The 22444-nt window shown below is 42.8% G+C and overlaps 1 protein-coding gene across 4 annotated transcripts in view; it reads right to left on the reverse strand.

Moving 5' to 3' along the window:
- sdk2a (sidekick cell adhesion molecule 2a) overlaps positions 1-22444 on the reverse strand; it is an 88986-nt gene that overhangs the window by 34829 nt on the left and 31713 nt on the right. For all 4 annotated transcript variants that reach the window (XM_014339405.2, XM_014339406.2, XM_014339404.2 and 1 more), the window contains exons 2-4: positions 2590-2749; positions 955-1061; positions 542-689 (exon numbers count right to left, since the gene is read on the reverse strand). In XM_014339405.2, the coding sequence (XP_014194891.1) occupies positions 542-689; positions 955-1061; positions 2590-2749 (415 nt within the window). The remainder of the gene's footprint in view (positions 1-541; positions 690-954; positions 1062-2589; positions 2750-22444) is intronic.

Raw genomic sequence — 22444 nt, forward strand, 5'->3', positions numbered from 1 at the left:
ACACACACACACACACACACACACACACACACACACACACACACACACACACACACACACACACACACACATATAGACCCTTCAAGACAGAAATCTAACCAGGGGTGAGTGCTGTCAGTCAAACCTATCATCAATTGAGGCCTTTTGTCCAATTTTGTCTAATTGGTTCCTCTGCTGCCTGCTCTATCTCTACCCTTCAATCATTCTGCCTGCAAAGTCAATAGGGCCAATATAATAACCCGCTTTATCACTGAGAGGCGATTCAATGATGAACACAAGGCCTGTGCCAACATTCGTTCATCAACTATTCTGCTCAACTTCACTCATGGTGTGTGGGGGGATTGGAAAAAAAAAATCTGTGAGCAGTATTGAACCTCTTAGAGTTCTCTGAAGTGAAAGATATTCTATTTCAACAGCTCTGCATTCATCTACAGCTCATATATGAGAGAACTTTCTGAGACAGGCACAGAAAAACACAAGTAAGATGCATAAATGCTTTGTCTAAACTAAAGCAATCAAATTGGGGTGAATGGAGGCTTACATGCGACTGCTGGAGGGAATCTTACGCCCATCTCTGAACCAGGTAATCTGGGGCCTGGGGAAACTGTGTATACGTGGTGCACGGATTAGAGCACCCTCGCCCTGGGACACAGTTTGAGACCGCTCACCTTCCACAAAACCCCCCATATCTAGGAGACATAAAAAGTGAGTTAAAAAGAGGGAGACAGAGAAAAGATACTAGAACAGAAAATGCTGAAAATGCCTGCCAGCAAAAAGGATGGAAATAAACAATTGCCATTATTAGCATTAATGTTATGTACCTTTTTCAAAAGCTAAGCGCCTTAAAACAAAGTGACTCATCCACATAGTGTGCATGACGAGCTTTTCACAAAAACAGTGTCTTGCCCTTAATCTGCCAGAATGGAGGATGTATAGAAAGAATCCTTTACTCACAGGCAACCTGCACTTCAGTGCTGCACTGCATTATAGCACCAACTCGGTTTCTCACAATACAGCGGTAATGGCCAGCGTGCGATCGGTCCAGCGAGGGGATCAGGTACCTAATGGGCACACGCAACACAACTGCAATTAGTCATCATCAGCATGACAGACAGCAACATTTGTCATCTTGCTGCTATTATCACCCACACTCAAGATGCTAAATTAATTGACATGTTTCAGTGGGCACCTGAAACGGTGCCTTAATGACATTCCTCTTTGTAATAAGACATAAATGGTCTAAAAAAAGGAAAATAACAGCGCATCTTTGAAGTGTTATTTGCTGCTGATGTAATCCTGGACAGTGGATAGTAAACCAGAGAAGGAAGAATGAAATTTTAATGTAGAGCGCAGGTCCTGACTGGCAGGACTCACAAAATGCGATTCCTCCATCTTCAGCCTGATGAATCAAACAAGCACCAAGCGCATGTTCTGGCCATCCACAGCTCCGTCTCTCTCCCTTGATGTGCATTCATGTTAGATGGTGCATGTGAAATACTAGCAAAATAACCTAAGCAGTTACTCCCGTTTGCTACAGCCACTTAGGAGTGTAGCTTCCACCCCAGCCATGTTCCCCCCTGCACTGCAATTCGGGGGGTAAGGGGGGTGGGGGGTCTGATTAAATGGATTCCAGTTCTCCTCTTTGATCAGGGCTGGTGAAGAATAACAAGCAGAGGGCTGGCCTGCAAGGCAGACCCAGAGACTAAGCCACGTGAGAGCGCAGCCAAATGCTTAGGAAAGACAGGGAGAGAAGAAAAAGATGAAGGGGAGAGAGGATGTGTGAAAGAAGGTAGGTATAACAGGCAGCGAAGGGATGGTGGGGAGGGGGGCAGCGATAGCAATCAGACACTACCACCTTAGCGTGTCTGTCCATGTCTAGGGTTTTGGTATGACTGTGAGTGGAGTCTAGGAAACTGTGCTAAAATTGGATTGAAAGTGACTTCCACTGTGGACTGCATCTGTCACCTGTTAACTCGCATGCAGGCATAATGCTACACAAGCATACTGTACATGTAGAAGTGGGCACACACGCACACATGCACAGAGGACTTTGTTAGCGCAGGGTGAACACTTCTTTTACCACGCTGAGTTGTTCCAATAATTCAACATTGTGTTTAGAGGCTGAAATATGTAATACGAGGTGTCCAGAACATCTCCAAAATAAGTGAAAAAGCATGCTACAGCTCACAGATCAAAGTGGCCCATCCACACCATATAAGCTGATAAAAAAGAATTTGCATTGTCTGATTTTATTACGGCAGTGATAGTTTCAGCAAACCGCAAGAGAGGGGAGAGTAAAGAATATTTATCTGCACACACCATCTCGGAATGTTGAATGCAGTGTGAGATACAAATCGGAATAAATTTGATAATCCCTTGAACACAAGATGCTATGTTTCAAGGGAGATATGCAGCCAAATCAGTCCTGAATAAATCCATAGAAATGAGTTTGGAATATGAATAAAAATGAGCAATTGTGCTATTAGTTACAATTAAATGCCTCTAAAATGTCCTCATGTAGTAAGATACTTAGGGTTAAGATAAGGGAAAAAAAGAATTATTGCAGGCAAGCAAGGTTGCATTCCTCACCTGTATTCCAAGGAGAAACGTGTAAGCTCAGTACCATTGTAGATCCATTTGAATTCCAGGGGCCAGCTGCCCTCAGCCATGCAAGTAAGTACTAAGCGATTTCCCTCCAGGTGAACCTGGGTTTGAGGAGGCTCCATCTTAAAATAAGGTGGGACATCATCTATTAGAAAAAGAAAGAGAAGAAGAAGAAGGAAAACTGAGTCATACAAAAACATAAAGGAAAAGATGAGTAAAAAGGAAGAAAAAGAAGGAAAAAGCGAAGCAGCTGAGTGAGGGTAGTAAAAATGGCAGTGATTCAGTAACCTCTGCGAGGAGACACAACACAATTTGAGCAATTCACAGGGAAAAAAAGAGGACTCAGAACAAGCTATTTCCATTTTTCTTCTGCACTGATTGGGAACTTGAAGGTCAACAGAAAAGCTTGCCAAAAAGCACACGGGATAAGTTGTTACCGCGAAAGTAGCTTACTCCTTTATTTCAAATTGAAATGTGCTGGCATAGAGGTAGAAGAGCAATTTGTGCAGCAGAAGAAGTGTAAATGAACACTTCCATACCTCTACATCAGTAAAAGAGGATGGGGAGGGAGACAGGCAAGAAGAGGGAGATGGAGGGAAGGGGGAAGAGGAATAGGCCAAAAGCAGATGGAGAAAAATACTGCGAAAAACAAGCATGCTAGAGGTGGAGAGAGTGAGAAATTAGGAAGCGTTGGGGGGTAGGGGTGATAGGGGCTGCTTTAGAAAACACAAAGTTTCCCCGTCTTAAAATCCTTTCTGTGACAGGATGAGTTATACTCTGTGCCTCCCTTCATTTATCTTTATAGTTCCCTAATGCAGCCAGATTATACAGGCCTCATCCGCAACACTGCACACAGCCAGTACAGCCACAAAAAGACTTTAAGGTGATATGCAAGGTCCAGGGCTGAGCGTGGAGACAAAGTGCTTTCATTTGAGCTGATGAAAAAGGCATGATCAGACCTATTGATCTGTCTGCCTCACGAGCCATGGGCGACACTGAGCTGATTGTGCCAGTGTTTGTGGCGGGCTAATTAAAGTCTGTATTAATAGCTGCAGTATGCCGCTGTGGCCTGGAGCATGCCTGGTACTGTGTCTACTAGGTGAGTCACTCTCATGGCTGATTACTGGAGCCACCCTTGCTCTCCGCACCCATATGCAAGTTCACAGCCAAGATTTATGGCAGTAAATGCAGAGGATGGTGTGGCGGAACTGGGTGAACGTGAGGGCAGCCTTCGCTGGGCAGAAAAGGGGATACAGCAAATTGGACCTGATTGAAACAGAAAATAAAAGAACGACTATGCACCTTTGTGTTTCACGTCGGCAATCACGCTTGCCACAAATCACACACTATGCTTAGCTGCAGCTTAGTCCATTTTCTATCATACAAAAAGATCAAAACTTGCAATTTTTTTTCTTCTTTTTTTGATAAAACTACCTGGGTAATCCATTCTTTCTACCACCCTTACATGAACTTTTCAAAAACAAACACTGTTAAACCCAACAGCCACTTGAAACTGATCTTTGTCTGAGCCCAAATGGAGAAGCCGTCCCTATTTTTCCCCAGACACTAGCTGCTGAGTGGTGGCTTTGCTATAATTCTGTCCTCTAGTAAATGCATTTGTACTTGACACACACACACACATATCTGCACATACACACACAGAAAATCCCAAAACATACACTTATGGCTGAATAAACACACACCCAACCACTTCCAGCTGGTTTGGGGTTTTGGTGGCTATGTGCACTTAGCGGTATGGCTCTATCAAAAAGCCACCATTAGAGACCTGCACATGCAAAACCTAAACTCACACATCGATCGTCTGGGGCAATACATAATACCGACTTACTGTTGTGAAATTGTGGACTGCGGAATTGAGTGCCCTGTAATCACCACCACAGTTACCTGTTTCAGCACCATTCATGCATTCACATTTTTTCTGCCTCATATGACACATTCACACAAGCTCTAATAATGACTCCCCGAACAGTGGTTATCTGTGGCACTTGTGACCAATTTCACATCTAGAGCAAAGTGTATATTTTCAGGACCAAAGCCAGCACGAACAGGAAATAAGTCTTGCATGACATAAGTGTGCAGAATTTCTGCTGCGTACCCCAAGAAATGATTGCTATCCACACAAGACCCAGCTGAAGTGATCTTCTTTTTGAGACTCTGTAAGAACTTAAATGACCTGTGACCGCCAACAGTTCTTAATGCTGACAGAAGACAAGGTCAGCTCCTCCGAAGACTGGCCTCTGGGATCTAATGAGTTTCCAGTGGAGAACCTCTTGTCGGATGCGGATTTCTCTCTCCCTCACTGTGCTTTCTGAACTTCACAGTGAAACACTGAGGACACACGCTGCTGATCCATGTTGGTGTCAGTGGTAGGCTCTGCATGTGTGGTGTCAATGGCAGGATTACATTTTCAAGTGTGTTTCTTTTTTTTTCATGGCAGAAAAATACACAAGTGTGAATAGATGCACTGTCATTGCATAAGTCAAAGTTAGGATAACTTTTTCTTTGCATGCGAAAATTGACACGCATGTTCTTACAGGAGCACAAAGTTCTGTCAATACAGAGTGTGCACATGTCAGGACTCAATGAAAAGTATTCTTCTTCATTTTTATTGTTTAGCAAGACAAATGTGCTTTGGCTTTGACATATCAGCACGATCTACTTCTCATCATCAGTCTAAATAGGTTCGTCTTGCCCAGCAATGAATACTAAAAAGAATACTTAGCAGCGAGTGCGGGTTTTCTGTTTGTTTTCACATTTGATAGGCACAATAGAGCTTTAAGATTTGGGGTTCAGTGTACCGCACCTGTGTATTATATCTTACAACACTCTGGTGTCACAGGTAATATTTCTCTTAGGGGTCATCTCTTTTTTAAACCACTGTGGCCTTGTGGAGCAAATTCTACAGTATAATAGACTTGCACACACATATTATATCCACTGCATTCAGAAAGTGTTCAGCTTTCTTATAGCTCAATGCTAAAATTTCTTCATGCCCAATCTGTTTTTTTTATCACTCCACACAAATCACCCAGAAAGACAACAAGAACTTTAAAGGCGTTCTTAAAACATTAAAAGAAAAAGCACAGGAAACCATTATAGACCCCTTGCTATGACAAAGGATGTGAATTAGGTTTGGGTTTGGCATGTGCATAAAATTTAACTTCAATCTCTCATTTTTTTTGCTTGATGCTCTGTGCTTCAGTGAAAAATTCCAGGAGTGGCCTTCAAAAGACCTAAACATAAGACATCAGTAGAATATATGATATTTCCCAGAACTTGGCCGAGCTAAACTGAGTAATCAAGGAAGAACCCTCGGAGGAGAGGTGACAAACCCCAACATCTACTTCTTAGGTCCAGTGTGAAGGTGGGAGAAACAACACTGCACTGATTTTGGGGTTTTGGGTTTTTTTATGGTAGTGTGAGGAGACAGATGAAGTCTCTTCTCGTTGAAAAACATAACAGCAAGCTTTGATGTTGCAAAAGATTACCTAAGGGAGTCTCAGGACGTGATAAACAAGATTCTCTGGTCAGATAAAACCAGAACTTTTTTAGCCTCAGTTCCTAACGTTACATTCTAAGGACACCAGACACATTACTGGCTAGGCTTATTACCTGCTTGATACCATCCCAACAGTGAAGAATAATGGGGGCAGCATCGTGTTGGTCATGGCTGATGAGACGCTATGGAAAACAAGTCAGTGTCCTTAATGCAAACCTGTTCCAGAGGATCGCAGAATATAAGTGTTTAAGGAAGCTGAAAAGTTCTTTTCTTCCAGAGACTGGAATTAACCAGAGAACAGTTCCTTTCCTATGAAGCATGAAGTGATAGTGCGGTGTTTGGCAGGTGCACAACATTGTTACCTGCAGGTTTCAAGTCTAGATGGAAAGCTAGGGGAAATTCCTTATAGAGGAACAATTCTTACACCACTATGACCAGAGGTAAAAGCTAACTGAAGCAAGCAGGTCTATGGATGACTGAAAACTGGCATGGAAGGACCAGGAGGGCTTTTATAATGTGGCTGCTGTGCAGAGCAGCTGCCCCTAACAGTCAGTCTGCACCACCACAGCCCATTCACCACAGATATAAAAACACCTTATTCTAACCTGACAGCTGAGGTTGAATGGTGGCATGGCTCCAGCCGGGTCCCCCGCTGCATACACAGAATTTTAATGGCAGTGAGACAAAGACCACAGGCACTGGGGTAGCTTTATAAACCAAAGGCCATTGTGCTCCCCATTGCACCATGCTGGCATGCAATCACACAAACGGTGTTCACATTCAGCTTTTGTCTTATATTCATTCTCTAGCTTTTTTTTTTGCCTAACCTCCTTACCCCAGCTCCACACCAGCAGCAGGGAGCTCTTCTGACCTCTGTTTAATCCTCAGCCACCTGCATTTGAGCCGACGTAACAGCATCCTAGCTGGCACTTGGCTCAAATGCATCTCTGATATTCAGCTATAGTGGTTAGTGGTGCCTGTTTCCTTTGAAGGCCCATTTGTATTCATTTCTCACTCTACCTTGGAAGCTCAACACAAATGCACTCATACTGTATATGTGTGTATAACTTCCCACCTTCAGTCCACCCATGGTGCATCATGTCATACTGGAAAATTTAGAGCTGTCATTTAGGCTCTTGAATTGGACCTTAAGATACGAAATGGGCCATGGTTACCCTCCGATGGGGGTTATGCAACTGTCATGGCTATGACCTTGGCCTAGTAATGGGATGGTGTAAGGGCGTGGGTTGCGGGGTTGATGGAGAGGGGTTAAAAGCATTTTGAAAGCTGATGAAGCTCTTCCCTTATGAATTCGCACATACAGAAGAACACTGACACACATGTATAATAGGAGGATACAGAGGATAGCGAGGATACAGAGCTCTTTAGAAGTCACATAAGCGCACACTCCTAAAAAGTGTATATGAGTGCGCCCCACCCCCACCATCACCACCACCCTGCCCACCTCCCCTTCGCCCTTCGGAACATTGTTGGTTCTGAAGGTGAGGTTGATCATGAGGAGCCGTCACCGTGACAGCAGGTACCTTGTCGATTTACACTCTATCACCTAGTCGAGTCAGAAAGCAGACCGACACTAAAGGAAGAATTAAGCAAGCGATTGAGTGGGAGAATACAGAGAGAAGGAAGCGAGAGCGGCATTGAAACAGATGGTAAAAAGAAACACAGTGCTTAATGATAATGTCAAAGACACATTGAGAATTGGTGTAAAGAAATGATGAGATGAGGAAAGTGATAGTAGGGAGGAGAGCAATGAAAAGATTGAGGAGTGTGTCCTCCAACACAAGGCACCAAGGTGAAGTGACCCATTACAGTAGAAGTCAAGCAAGCACGCCAGACCTGAAACAGGAAGACGAGATGAAGAGCCTTCATTTAGGGAAATGGCCCATAGTTCAACATCTGTATGTGGTATTTGATAGGTTGATGTCCACCCACAACTCCTGCTTACGCTCTTTTGTTCGCAATCCAGAATGAACAAGCCCCCTATGAGATCTTATGCTGTGGAAATATAGAACCCGTGACATGCTATTTAAAGCTCATATACTCCTATAATTATGCTCTCTGCTTGGAGGAGGAAATGAAAAGGGACTATGGATTTTTCATGTTAAGTTGATCTGAATTTTTGAATTTTTTTTTCTTTTTGATGCAGCGCCTGCTTTGATGTTGCAGAAAGAGTCCTCAGGTTGCTACAGATGAAATGCTGCCTGCATCCCAGCTGTGTTTAGTGGATTGCCATGGGTTAATTGATGTGTAATTGATGTGATTAATTGAGGTGTAATGTACCGCGGTGACGTGTCTGGGATCCTACCCGCTGCAGGGCCCGTGTGTGTGTGTGTGTTGAGGTGTGCCTGTGTGTCTACAGGAGGCTAGAGCAACACAATTAGAAGCAGTAGCATCCAGCCAACAAATGGAGATTTAATTAGGAGTGAAGACGGAGCGGGAGGCCAGTCAATGGGCAGCAGATTGAATTATCTGGACACACACTCCAGCCGGCAGCGTGGACAAATTCACAGTCACACACACACTCAAACGCACACACCCTTTCTGTTTGGAATTCTTCCCTGTTTGCCTCACTGCTCCGCTGAGTGCTTTCCTCTACCTCTCTGCTATGCTCTGCCTGTCTCAAACTATCTTCCTCTTTTTGATTTCCTCCTCCTTTTTTTCTCTTCCCATCTTAAGTTTCTTTTCTTTTTTTTTCTCCCCCCTTTCCCCACAATAACAGTTTCCTTTTTGCATGTTGTGACTATCTCTCCGTCTCGGCAGCCTTGATCTCTCCCAGTACAGTCGTTTTCCTACTTTCTTTCCCTGGCCTCTCATCAGTTGTCATCTCTCACACACTCTTACTCTCCATGTCCCTTCCTTCTGAGCTCTCTGCCAAGATGTCTCTCCATCTTTTTATGTCTCTTTGCACCCCTCCTCACTCTGTATCCTCTATCCTTTAGTCCCACTCTCTCTCACTTTCCTTACCAGTGTTACTGAGTCACTAGCAGTATATTGTATGGCGTACCGAGGGACATGTCTGTGATATCCAGGAGCCTAATTAGCAAGTCCAGCTCCTGGCAGAGAACACGGCACGCAGAGGAGCACAGGCACAAGGCCCGGCATCAATTAATGAGACCTCGCACACCCACAACCACCATTACACACCCTCTGCAGCATTGAGTCTCTAGTCAGCTCAACCTTGTCCGATGAGCAGTAGAGGAAACCGCAGATGAACAACTGTAGCTAGATTTAAGAAAGTTGTGTCTTTAATCATGAAGGGATAGTCATAGCGCTGTACAAGATAAAGCTGGGAATCCTCCCTGACTTTGTGGCACTCAAACAAGATTTATGCACTGCAGCAGCGAGCTGTGAACATAGCCTTGCATCCAACAAATCAATGTATCATAGAAATGTACGCTAGACACAAGGCAATTTCTTCCTTTCAAAGGACAAAATATATGAAACTGTTTTGGTCTTAAGGAAGTGAGGTTTGGAGAACTCTTTTGGGTTCAGTGCAATGGGAAATGATCCAGACTTCCCACCTGGTGTAGTGTGACTGACATCACAGTATTATTTCCCAGCTGTGACAGACAGCCTCTACAGTTTGGGGGAAGAAGTGAGCCTTTGTGCGCAAGATCACATACACGTATCGTTATGACTTTCCCTTTTTTTCCCTACCCACTAGAGAGAAGGCAGGTGGTTGTAGGTGGCAGAAATAGGTACACATTTTTACTTGATCTTTGTGAGATCTAATTGATATTTTTCAAAAATAAACCCAGAGAAATAGATAAATGCCAGTAAGTGAAACAAGGAGCAAATACAAGAAGAAAAAAAAGGACTGTAAGAGCATCATTGGGAACAGGAAGAGGGGTAGTCTTTTCTCGGGGAATGAGAAGGTTGAAAACAGGCCTAAGTGAATTGAAAAAAAGAAAGTAGGGCGAAGACTAATGGAATAAATAAATAAAATAAGCAAGTGCGTTGAAATGTGAATTCTACAGGGCCCCGGGTCATTAGAGTTAATACTGTGCATAATGCCATCTGCTGTGATTGTTTACACTAGGCTGGATAATTAGATCCTAATTAGTAGATGGTATGGTGGGGGAAACATTATTTCACACGCACTGAGACAGAGATAATCAGATCCACCTGCAATGCTGCCTTGCCTGTCCATCTTGGGACCCGTGGGCAGCTCAGCAAAGATGCAGCTATTAGACAAGTCTTGATTTAATTGCTTGATGCGTTAAACAAATCTGGGCCATTTCCCCTCATCATTAACATACAGATAAACTTGTACGCTTTTGGACTCACTCTCTTAACAATCTGAAAACCTGTGTGGTACTTGTACGCCGCCGTCCCTCACGCTCCTGTGTGTACAGGTGTGTCCCTGTGCATAAAAATGTGTGCTCACATTCTCAACCTCGCGTGCTTGTGACAGTGTGTCTTTAAGATAAAGACACCAGAATTTTTATGAGGCTAAATGCGTGGACTCAAACTGCCATGTCCCATCCGTGCTTTTCTCCCCAACCAAACCCTTTGAACCTCTGAATGGGAGCGATGCAACTGGCATGCTAATAGTGTTTTGCTAAGTGCAAGGTATCACGGTGCCTGCCATTATAATATATGCGCGTGGAATAGCTGGTGATTGTGATTCTTATCAGTGTGGCAGAGTGCATGGGCGCCAAGCAGTGAATGGCAGGGGCTGGCAGTAAATGTTAATGGCAGAGAGCAGCTGACAGAAAAAAGAATTATTATCTCCCTTCATTACATTTACACGGCCTGCCTGTCTGTCTCCCTTCCTTCCGCTGAGCCTAGGAGTGAACAGCAATCAGTGTTGGCAATGCTTTATTTACCTGTTTTGCAGAGAACAAACACCTTCTTTGGTGTGAATGCATAATCCACTCAGGGACTAGGAGTTTCTCACACTTACGATAGGTCAAACAGACTCGATTACTTGTGAGCAATAACGGGTCTTTGACGGGAAAGAGTCACAGATATTATATTAGAAGAGCCAGAGAGTGTATGGAAGGTGGAATACATGCTTGTTTTCATGTTTTCTAATTTTGGTAAGTCTGACGTGTACCAGATGCTCCCACGGGGTGCCCTGTGCTCCTACTAGGGAGTCTGTGGGAGCACAGAGCCCCTGTTCCTAATTGAGACCTCTGGAATGTAAGAGCTGACAGAACGGAGCTTGTCACATCACTCCCTGCCCAGAACACATTAAAGAGAGGCCCACGACCATTATTTTCTTCCAACATCCAAGCTGCTGTAGACCACCAAGTACTTCTCTGTGTGGTGTGACAGCTAACCCCTCCCCCCCAATTTTGAGTTCCTTCAGATGGCCACTCAAAACTGCCAGCCTCCATGCAGGTCACTCATCTGACCTTTGAGACATCAACACAGTTCTCTTCGCCGGTTCTTTTCTCTGAAGTGCACGCGCACCTCAAGCAGGAGCGAACACAGAGGAGAAACACAGCTCTGTGGCACTGTCTGAAGACAGGCAGCCAGCACTACGCCAGCAGGCAGACAAAGATCTGAACGCACTGACATTATGCTAATGGTAGCGTTTGGCTGGTTCTTACATGACTTCACACCACATTGCTCATCTCAATTACCCGATACAGTAACGGGTGCTGAGTGGGAAGCGTGCAACTTGAACAAAGCAGGAAAAATTCGCAGTCAGAAATACTAATTGTTTCGCGCTCTTCTTGACAATCCTTTAAACAATCCTTGTTAAAACTGCTGCGCATAACAACGTCCTATGTGAATACTATAAATGTGTGCGTGCTTGCGAGTGAAAATAATGAATAATGATTAAACGCTTAATTTTTACAGACCGCACAAGAAGATTAAAGGTGTGATTTTAATTTAGGTAATTTAAGGTAAGAAAGCGGAATATCTGTCCTCTAAATTTGATTACATACAGCATTTGTTACACACACACACATATCTTTGTACCTTACCACCCATCTCCTTCAAAAATGCCTGTCATCGCTTCTCCTCATGATTAATGCAACAAGCCAGCATTTCTACTTGAAAAGACTGTGTCATTTTGATCTATAAATTGCAATCTACCTCACAGGAAAACCATACCCCTTAATCAATAGCTTTTTTATAACACTCACAACATAACTACAGCTTTGAGCCCGGTGCCAACAATGCTATCTAATATATGAGGCTGATGATGTTTTTCTAATTATACACTTAAACCCGCACTCAAAACATTGCTCCAAGTGCTGCAGTGATATTGGCAAGGATGTTTTCTTCCATTTTGGAAAACAGCAAAGATTAAGAACCAGAATCCAGCCTGTCCCATCCTAAACCTTTAACTCTCTGCACTGCAACACATCCAGTTCCCATGCAAAGGAATGTTGAGTGGAAAGGTGCTAGGTAGTTTTAAATTTCTGAAAGTAAAAACCAAGGTTAGCTCTATTTGTGGCACAGTCTTATACATATGCAAGTAGCACTTTATGTACAAAAAGGAATTACAACCACAGCAATTTTAGTCTTCACACAATGTCATGTATATCCTGAAGGTTATCGTTAGAAATTACATAAATTTAAATAGCAACACCATCTTTCATCAGGTTAATGTATTCAGTGAGCTTTTTTTTTCAACGCTGTGTTATTGAAATGTTCCCACCAGTGCTCTTAACACGCCAGTGTAAAAAAAAATCATGTTGGCAATTCTCTGAACTTTCTCCGCCTCTAAGGACCTACAAAGTGGAGGGATTGACTGCTGTTGGCTGCAATAGCACACTGAAATATGTGCAGACGATCAAGCAGATATGGCATAATGTTACTGGCGCCCAAGCAAAGGCATGAGTGATTTGAAGGCTTAATGTGGCCCTCCACACCACACAGAGTTATAGCTTGTGATTTGCATCATAAACGTCTGTTAAATTTCCACTTTTGGAAATGAATATCGTTAAATGACAACCTGACAGGGAGCCAGATGGGGGAGGTAGGAGTGACACTTTTTTTTGCATTCATATTTTCCACTCATGATGGGACCTAATTCCATATTACTACATCTATAAGCCGTGCATAAATACACATCAAATAGTGCATTTTTCAAACCTCATAATCCCTGGATAATCTTCATCTACAATATGAGCAGCACTAAATTGGAGAGAAGATTTGCAAATGAACATATTTACATCAGTCCCATTAGTGAGACACTGAGGAGATACTGCACAGAGATCTGCTGCTGCTTTGAAATGCCTGTAGGGACTTAAGAATTTTATTAGAAGCACTTTAACTTATCATGCCATGGTAAGTAATGCGCTTTAATACACATATAATGCTGTGGATTACAACTATGGATATTAATAAATCATCAGTTTTTTTTATTTAGTATTGCTCTTTTAACATATTGAGTAAATGAAGTGCTTTAATGAGTAGCATGGATTCAAGGACTTTTTGTGCTTCACTGCATGTGTGTCTGTGTGTGTGTGAGAGAGATGTGGCAGTAATACTAGAAGTGTTCACCTTCATTTGAGTTTTAGATCATATCTGCTCAGCCAATCACATGGACGCATTTGGACATGAAAACTGTAGACATGTTCAAGATGACCTGTTTAAGATCAGACCGAGCATCATAACGAGGAACAAAGGTGATTTAAATTACTTTCAATATCGGATAGCTGTTAGTGGGCTGGCCTGAGCAGTTCAGAAACTGCTGATCTACTGGGATTTTCCCACACAGCCGTCTGAAGTGTTTATACAGAATAGTGTGAAAAAGAGAAAAAGGTATGCTGTGTTGGGGGTCCAACCCACTTTTAGCAAGGTGCACCTAATAAAGTGTCCAGTAAGTGTATAGAAGCTGTGACAGTGCGTGTATGTACATATCTTTCTATAAGGTGCTAATGTATATTTGAATTGCTGATCAGACTAAAGGGATGTGCAAGTAGTCGACAGCTCTTTAATGACAGACAGATCAAAGCCTATCATGCTCCGCTTTGAGATGAAAGGGATCATTAGCTGCGGGTCAACAAGTCATTATCAATGAGCAAGCTACCCATACTCTGCTTTGTGTGCACATGCGTGTGCATGTGTTCATGTGCCTTCAGATGCCCATCACAAACATCCATATTGCTCTCTGATCTCTGCACAGCATGTGGGAGGTTCACTGGTCTCTCCTGGGGCCCATTTCCCCACAGACAAATGCCGCTCCAGCAGTGAGAGCTAGCCTCATCTATTGTACCTCCTGCCTCCATCAACTCACTTTCCATCTATTACGACCCAACAGTCCGATCTTCATGGCTGAAGCTCATTGTAAAACCCTAGCCTTGCTGATTCAATAGGCTCTGGAGGGTTCTGACAATGACCAATTCACTCATGACTATTATTCATCACAAAACCTTTCCAGCTCTCCAATAAAATCCACCACCCACCTTTCCTACTCTGTTTGGTATGCTGTAACAATCCATCACTTCCAAATGTTCTGTTGCCCCTGTCGGATGTAGCATGCACACACAAACACACGTTTACACACGCACATAACTTTTCTCATACAACTCCACTGAACAAACTCTTTCTCACCTCAGAAATTGCTATTTTGGTGCAGGGCTATTCCTTCCCTCAGCAGTTTCACATAAATTCTTTCTTCCTTTACAAACATTCGCTCCTGGCTTCTTTCTATCATCCACCCTTCTCAACCGCAAACTGCTCTTTTCCACTGCCAACCCTGTCTCTCACCCTCCCTCTCACCTTCAGATGCCACCCATCCACTGCCTCCATGCCTGACTGCTTTGACAGGCCTAAGACTCAAGCGGGGGAGATTTGATCCCTTCCAGAAGTGAAGCTCTGGCAGTGGGGTCCACTCTCCAACCGCTGGACGTAGAGCCCTGAGCCACCAATTAAAAAGTCATGAAGGCTTTTAGGGCCATGCAGGACTGTATTTTGCCACTCTGCTGAGGATTGGCTGCCTGAAAATAGTCTTTGTGTTCCTGAGACAACAGTAGAATATGCAGGGGGTGGGGGTTGAGTAGATGCGGGTTAACAGAGCAGCAGTGCGTGGGCCACTTCGCTCTCCCTTGTGCTCTTAAGCAGCACTCTCCTGGCCCTTCATTTCCTCAGATTGGATGAAACACCCACTGTTTATATGTATGGTTCATCACAGACCCCTATATGAGCGCTGCATATAGGTTTCTAGTGGTGTGAGAGTACAATTGCCTTAACTCATGAGGGTCCCCACTTCCTTTCCATCACATCAACAACAGACTGAGCTACAAGAGGTTACATCCAAGGTTTATGCCTTATAACAACATACATTTTTTCTGATAGTAACTAGCGTACTATGGCATTCTTTTAAGATGAATAATATGCACAAAGAAAATGTAAGCTTGTATGTCTTCCAATCGTTTGTTTTAAAAATGAGCTCACAAATTAAGCAGGTGACCATTTGTGTCACACTTTTCCACAAAAACCGGCTATATGCAACATTACACGTGTGAAACAAGATGTTAATGCACTGCGAAAAAACCAACTGGCCTCCCACAATTAGTTTAGTCTCACCAACAGCAACCATCCATACCACTGTCACAAACAGCAGCCAGCTGTTAATGGAATCAATAAAGCTTTGCAAATATTTACAGGACAAGAGAGCCTCAAGGCAATCAATTCCAATCTATAGAACGATGGAAGGTTCTTCTGTGGCTATGTTTCAGGTTAGAGAAATCAATAAAGTCAGCTTTGGATAAAAAACAGGAAAACAAAAATAAAGAAATAACACCTGTAGTTATGACTTTGCCCTTCAGTCTTCCACTCCTAGGTCCTGTTCTTCCTTTCATCATCCTGACCCTTGTGTTGGTTCTTCTTTATTCCTCCAAAGTTGTCCAAGTTTGACATCAGCGGGTGTGACTCCCAGCAGGTAGCGGGAGCCGCGGGGAGTGCACACAGTGAGGTATTGGGAGACAGCTTTTGAAGAAGGAAGCAGGTAGTGGATGTGACAGGCTGTTGAAAGCCAGGAAGATAACAGCATCTGCTTCCGGAAGTCTTAACAGGTAGAAAGTAAATTATAGGGTGGTGGCAGGATGGATTGGAGGGGTGAGAAGGCCAGGCGAATTCTCTGGATAATGGGATATAAAAACAATGTTGCTCGGTTTCTGCATACATTCACAGCCAACAAGGATGGCAGGCTGAGTGACAGAAGTGCAGAAACGCTGCAGAGAATGAGAAAGAAGGGTATATTAAAAACAGATTGCTTCCATTTCTCTCCGGGGGCAGATTTTTTTATGCACAAGGTTGTAATCCCTACTTTATGTTCTGTAGTAACTAGCTCGATAAAATACATCAACCCAGCACATTAAAAGTGAATAAAATGGAGTATATAAAAGTGTGTCAGGGTGGCAGGAATCTATAGAAGTCAAAACCCTCAGGGTGATTGCTGATTTATTGATGCATTGATGCCTGCTAATACACTGACGAGTTCAGCAACTTCAACAAAATATGCAATAATGTCAGGATTTCCTTTGCTAGGCATCCGGTTATCAAGTCTCATGCAGCTCCCTGATCTTCAGCCTAACGATCAGGTAGTTGGAGGCAAAGGATGAACTGATCATAAAGAGACTGTTTCCCTCTGATGCCACTCTGTTTTTACTCTCTCGCACACAACAATCCTCGAGAGAAGGAGGGAGGTTCACAGGGAGCTACGGCGTCTGCCAGCGGCCAGCAGCGTCTGTTTAACAAATCCAACCTCCCTTTCCAGTAACATGCATGTGGGGAAAGTGAGTGTACATTAAATAGCCACACAAAAACCCTCTGGTGGCCAGATTTAACATAAATGGATCATTCTCAGACCAGCTGGAAGGCTGTACAAACAGTGCTTCTCAAGGGCATACTGTACAACAAGTGCACGGATAACAGTGGAGCAGCATGTGACTGTACACATTACAAAGCATCCCACTGCCCCAGGGCTTGAAAACCTGGTTGAATGCTTCATCACTTAAAGTGAATGCTTTACCGTGTGTATGCGAGTTACCGTACAGATAAATCAGGCAGATATGTGCATAAATCAAATGTTACCAACAGTTTATATTTTGCACTGTGTGTGTCAAGGAGATATGAATACTGCATGGTTCGCACTCTGAAAAATGACTGCATCCTCATCTGATAGATATTTCACAGCATGGCTCAATTAATGGAATTTTTCAACTGAGCTGCAAGAGAAATCCATAAAACAGATCAAACTGAAAATGCACCGGACAGAAAGCGCGTGTATGTGTGTGCACAGTCTGTTTGAGTAAGAGAGGAAAGCAGAGAGACACTGACCACACAAACTTGAGGGTCCACTTGGCAAAGCACATGTGGTTAAGACTGCCAACTTGTGAAAAATGTCAATTACTTTCTCTACATCTGAAACTTTTATGAATGCTTCTAGGCTGTATCAAAGCCTTCCACCTCACCAGCTCGCTCAAAAATGTTTTCTCTCAGAGAAAATCAGCTTTAATTATTAAAAGCGTGGCTTCAAGTTTATTAGTGTTTTTCAGGACTTCCTTCAAAATGCCGTCCAAGGAGATGTCGTGCATATCAAAACGATTCTATTGATTCTAACCTCCTTTCTTTGTTGCAAACAGACAGACTGTCAAAATCCTCAGATCTCCTGCCTTCAGTCAAAGGCTTGTGATGCATTACAAAGACAACTGTTTGCAGACACACAAGTCATAATAATAAGGAATGATGCTAGTGATCAAAGCTTGGAAATAGCAGGTGGTCTTTTAGTTGGCCACACAGGGATTCCAATCTTTTGACCCCACCGTGACTTGACCCAGCCTCATAGCCTTCTCTACAGCAGAGAGCTGTATAGCTTTCCCAGCAATGCATCAGATAGACAGAGAAACAGACAGGCATGATCTTTCTACTTGTATAAGCAAGACTGTTTTAATCCCTTCAGGATCAAAGGCAGCTGTAAACCTTGCCTCCCTTTCATTAGGGTGTGACAGAAACCCTCCCTTTTATTCAGGACTGAACGGCCAGGTTTGATCAATCAATAGCAGTCCACTAACTTCGGCTTAAGTGGCCCTGGTCTAATCATTCCTTTCTGAAAAATGGAGGATGAGGTGGTGGGATCAGACACACTCCTGCACTGTTTCATCAAAACAGCCTCTGGTCTGGGAATGAGTCAAATTATACCATGCTTTGTTATGTTCTGTTTCAGCAGAAAATCTGCTGCCTGACAAGCAGAACCTAAGACTTTAAGTCCCATAACTCAAAAAAATGAAACTCAGAATTCTGGTGAAAGGACAGAATAGGGATCAGCCAGGCTGTTAGAGTGGCTAACAACTGGGCTGCTGTCTGACTTTGCTATTGTTACTCACTGGAGGAATGTAATCTTCTTAATCACAATCTAAACCTGCAGAACAATTGACCCATTTTCATATGCAGCTTCTTATCTCTCAATGCATGCCCATATCTCATTTAGAAGTGTTAGAAATCCCTTTTCAATCTAGGTGATCTCTTCTCACCAACCTGCCTCCACATTCCTCTAATCCACTCTGATATACTCTAATGCATATCAGCCAAACAGTGTCATGTTTATATACTGAGTAGCAGGTTCTGCTTTGCTATGCTATTCTGTCTATTCCTATCCGCACTCATCAGAAAAAAATGCAGGTTTTTCACTACTTTTTTCTATATACTTGTATTTAATTAAAGTGTAATATGTCATTCCTTTCATTGCTTACTCACTGGGTCCTTTTTTATACAAAAGTGCCTAATACATTCCATAAATGTAAGCTAGACTTCACAGGATGTATTTCAAACTCTGAAAACAAATTCAAGTATTACAGAAGGCTGGAAATAGATTTAATTTCCAGTTTTAATTAAAGTTTAAATTTTAAAAAAATTGTGAGTCATTGTGATACGCACCAGAGTCATAGATTTAAACTCACTTTTGAAACAGGATTAAAAAGTCGCAATATAAAACAAAAAAAGAACGCAATAGCATTAATCTGGACGAACCACACACCCGCATTTGAACGCGATGAATGTGTGCATGTGTCTCAGTATAGTGCATATAACATAAATCAGTCATGATTTTTTGACAGGTTTCCAGTGGAGTGAGTTTGACATATTTTCTGCACATATCGCACAAGGCAAAAAGCAAATGTCTAATGATTTTAGGTGCAAACAAGCAGCTGTGCTGAAATAGTAACCACATTGACATTTGAAGACATTTGAGGAGTATTTTGCTGACATCAAACACTTCCATGTACATATGTGCAAATGAGGTGATTTTAGACACAACAAATCTCCTGCTCATTCTTCTTCCTGGGGAAAACAATGACCTTTTGTCAAAGCAGCTGGCGTGTCTCAGTTAAACACACGGTGTCCTTTTGTTATGTTGCCCGATGCACTGGGTTATGGCTACTGGGTTATGGTCTGTCACTCCCAATGTGTCATTTTTCATTGTGCAGGGTTACTATTATAAAGAAGCGCATTGTAACAGCGATCAGTCTTTTTCTCAGCAAATCCTAGTTTTTAGTGACGAAGGAGTCCCGTAAACTCCCTAAAAAAGAACCCATTACTTTTAAATACCTAAACCGAATACTTTCTATGGCCCAAACTTAAACAGTCAGTGAAACTAAGTGAAAAGGAAATAAATTTGCTGGTGAAACAAAGCATAAAAAAAGAGACAAAGTGCAAAACAGAAGAATCCAAAGTGGACATCCAGTCCTGGTTGATAAACCAACAGGAGAGGTCTATAAAACATGATCATAATCATAAACATAATCTCTTGGTGTCTAATATTGCAGCAGCTGATGCATCAAGGTACCAAAGAGATGCAGGTGGCGTCTAACAAAACAGCATTAAGTGACATCCTGGGAGAACAGTGCATTGACTGCTCCTACTAGAACCAGCTCAGTGTTCAAAGCAAATTAAAATCTCCAACCTTCATAAAAATTAAAAGACCTCCAAGCTTAGTTGGTCATCATTAACAATGCCTGTTTTTTTGTTGTGCAGTGTTTAGATTTGATTATTATAATAATTAATTAATTTCCATTGGTACTTGTTTATCTATTACTAAAAGTGTTATCATATATTCAAGTCGACTATGTGTGCACAAGCCTGGTTTATATAATCCACGCATGTGTTTTTCAATCTGACAGCCGAAGAAGGGTGTTGCTGAAGGATTACCATAGTGGTGGCAGACCGTCTGGAGATCAAAAAACTGTCTTTTGCCTTGACTGGATGCCAGTCTGTCTCCCCCTTCTTTCCCAATACTAAATTTCTTTCCCCCTCTCCCTCTCTGCATTCCTTCTCAATGGAATGAAAGGGGACGGGCTCTCTTCAGCGTGAGCAACGGTGGCATTATTGTCAGCGTGAGCTGCCTATCGTTGTCATGCGTCTGGCTGGACCCCTCCTGTCGGGCTGTCACCACGGTGTGAAGATGAGACGTGAAAACTTTGGTAAATTTGTCGAGGGGGAAATAAAGCATGGCGGCCCACTGATCTGACACCCTTATCTTCATGGTATCAGTCCCCTCAGACATAGACAAGTCAGTCAGCTGAATCAAATGTAAGTAATACACACAGGCACACAGATACACACGCAAAATCAATATAAAGTACATCAAAGATTGCCCATCTACTAGTCCATATGAAATTAATATGACATAAGCAGCTGATGCCAAGTCAGGGAGTATCAGAGAGAAACAAAGCCTGCTGCAAAGAAAGCTCTGACCTACATGAAACTGCTTCGGCTATATAGTAGACTGGACAGTACCAGAAATAAACTGATCTGTTTTCCTCTATTGCTTTCAGTATTGATCCAAGTTTAGAAATCTGTAAAACTGTCTGGAGGACAAAGGGGGTTTCAAGAAATCATACCGTCTATAAAAATGCAGTTTCTAACAAGTGGATCATCATGGCCTTGCCATATTGGTCCATTTGATTGACCTTTATTATAATTATGAATTTATTTTATTTCAGTTGCTACAAACGGGACAGACATGACTGGGGGATAGGACAGGGAGAAAGAATGAAAGAAAGAGAGGGAGAGAAAGAAAACCAAAGGGGAGAAGAGACGGTGAGAAAGGGGGGAAGAAAGAAAAAAAAACAAACAACAAAAAAACAAAACACCTGGGTCACCTGTATGGAGAAAAAAAACAGAAGAGAAAGCAAACAACAAAGAGCAACATAATAAAAAAAACGGCACCATCACAATAAACTAGCTAGCAGTAAATATCAGTAGATACTAATAATAAACGATATTGTGCAGCACGCAAGATAGACAGCGCACAATGTGCTTTGAGGCAGCAGCCAAGAAAGCTGTAGTCCGCGTCTGTGAATACCCGTGTGTACACCTGTGTGCATACCTGTGTGGATCAGCATGCTTGCATTCCAAAGGTTTCTCCATGTAACGATCTGCTAGGGAGTGTGGGGAGCCACAGCCCCGTCCTCCAGGGTATGAAGCAGGTATGGAGGAGATCAAAACTCCAGACATCCAGAGGCCCCCAGAACACAAGAGACCAAGGAAGACCAACAGAGGGGCAGCCGCGCCACTGTCCCAGAAAGAGCTGAGGAGAGTCCCAGATGAGGGCTCACTCAGCAGCCGCGGAGCAGAAGCCAGGGGGAGTTGCAGTGACGCGCCCGTGAGCTCCGCCGGCAGCCAGCCGTGCCTGAGTGACCGAGCCCCAGGCTCCAGGCCCCGATAAGCGGCCCCAAGGAGTGAGCCGGTGTGTACCGGACGCCCACCCCCGACACAAAGAACCACCAACGCACCGACTGAGGGAGTCCGCCACTGGCAGGGGAAGTGGTGGTGGGTGGAGATAGGCCTCCAAACCTTGGAGGGCCTGAGATGTCCCCAGAGAGGTGGCGTCTGATACCCAACCTGACATATAGACACAGACATACAGGCACACACAGACACAAACATCCATTCCCACCCTCATGCTCTCATATGCACTTACTCCACACTCAACCAACGTGGAGACAGACATAAAGAGACGCTGTACACACGATCACACTCCCCAAGCGTACTCTACGAACCGGGTCTAGGTACCCTTGCCCCTGGAGGGGGAAACATGCCCAGACCCATATTATATATATATATATATATATATATATATATATAATATATATATATATATATATATATATATATATATATATATATTATATCATATGTATATATGTATATATATATATACTATATATGTTATATATATGTATATATATATATATAATATGTATATGTATATATATTAATATCATGTATATATATATATATATATATATTATATATATGTATATATATATACTATATATATGATATATATATGTATATTATATATATATATATATATATATATATTATATC

The sequence above is a fragment of the Haplochromis burtoni genome, unplaced genomic scaffold, assembly GCF_018398535.1.
Source record: "Haplochromis burtoni strain Fernald_Lab_line unplaced genomic scaffold, NCSU_Asbu1 Contig_290, whole genome shotgun sequence".
Classification (NCBI taxonomy): domain Eukaryota; kingdom Metazoa; phylum Chordata; class Actinopteri; order Cichliformes; family Cichlidae; genus Haplochromis; species Haplochromis burtoni.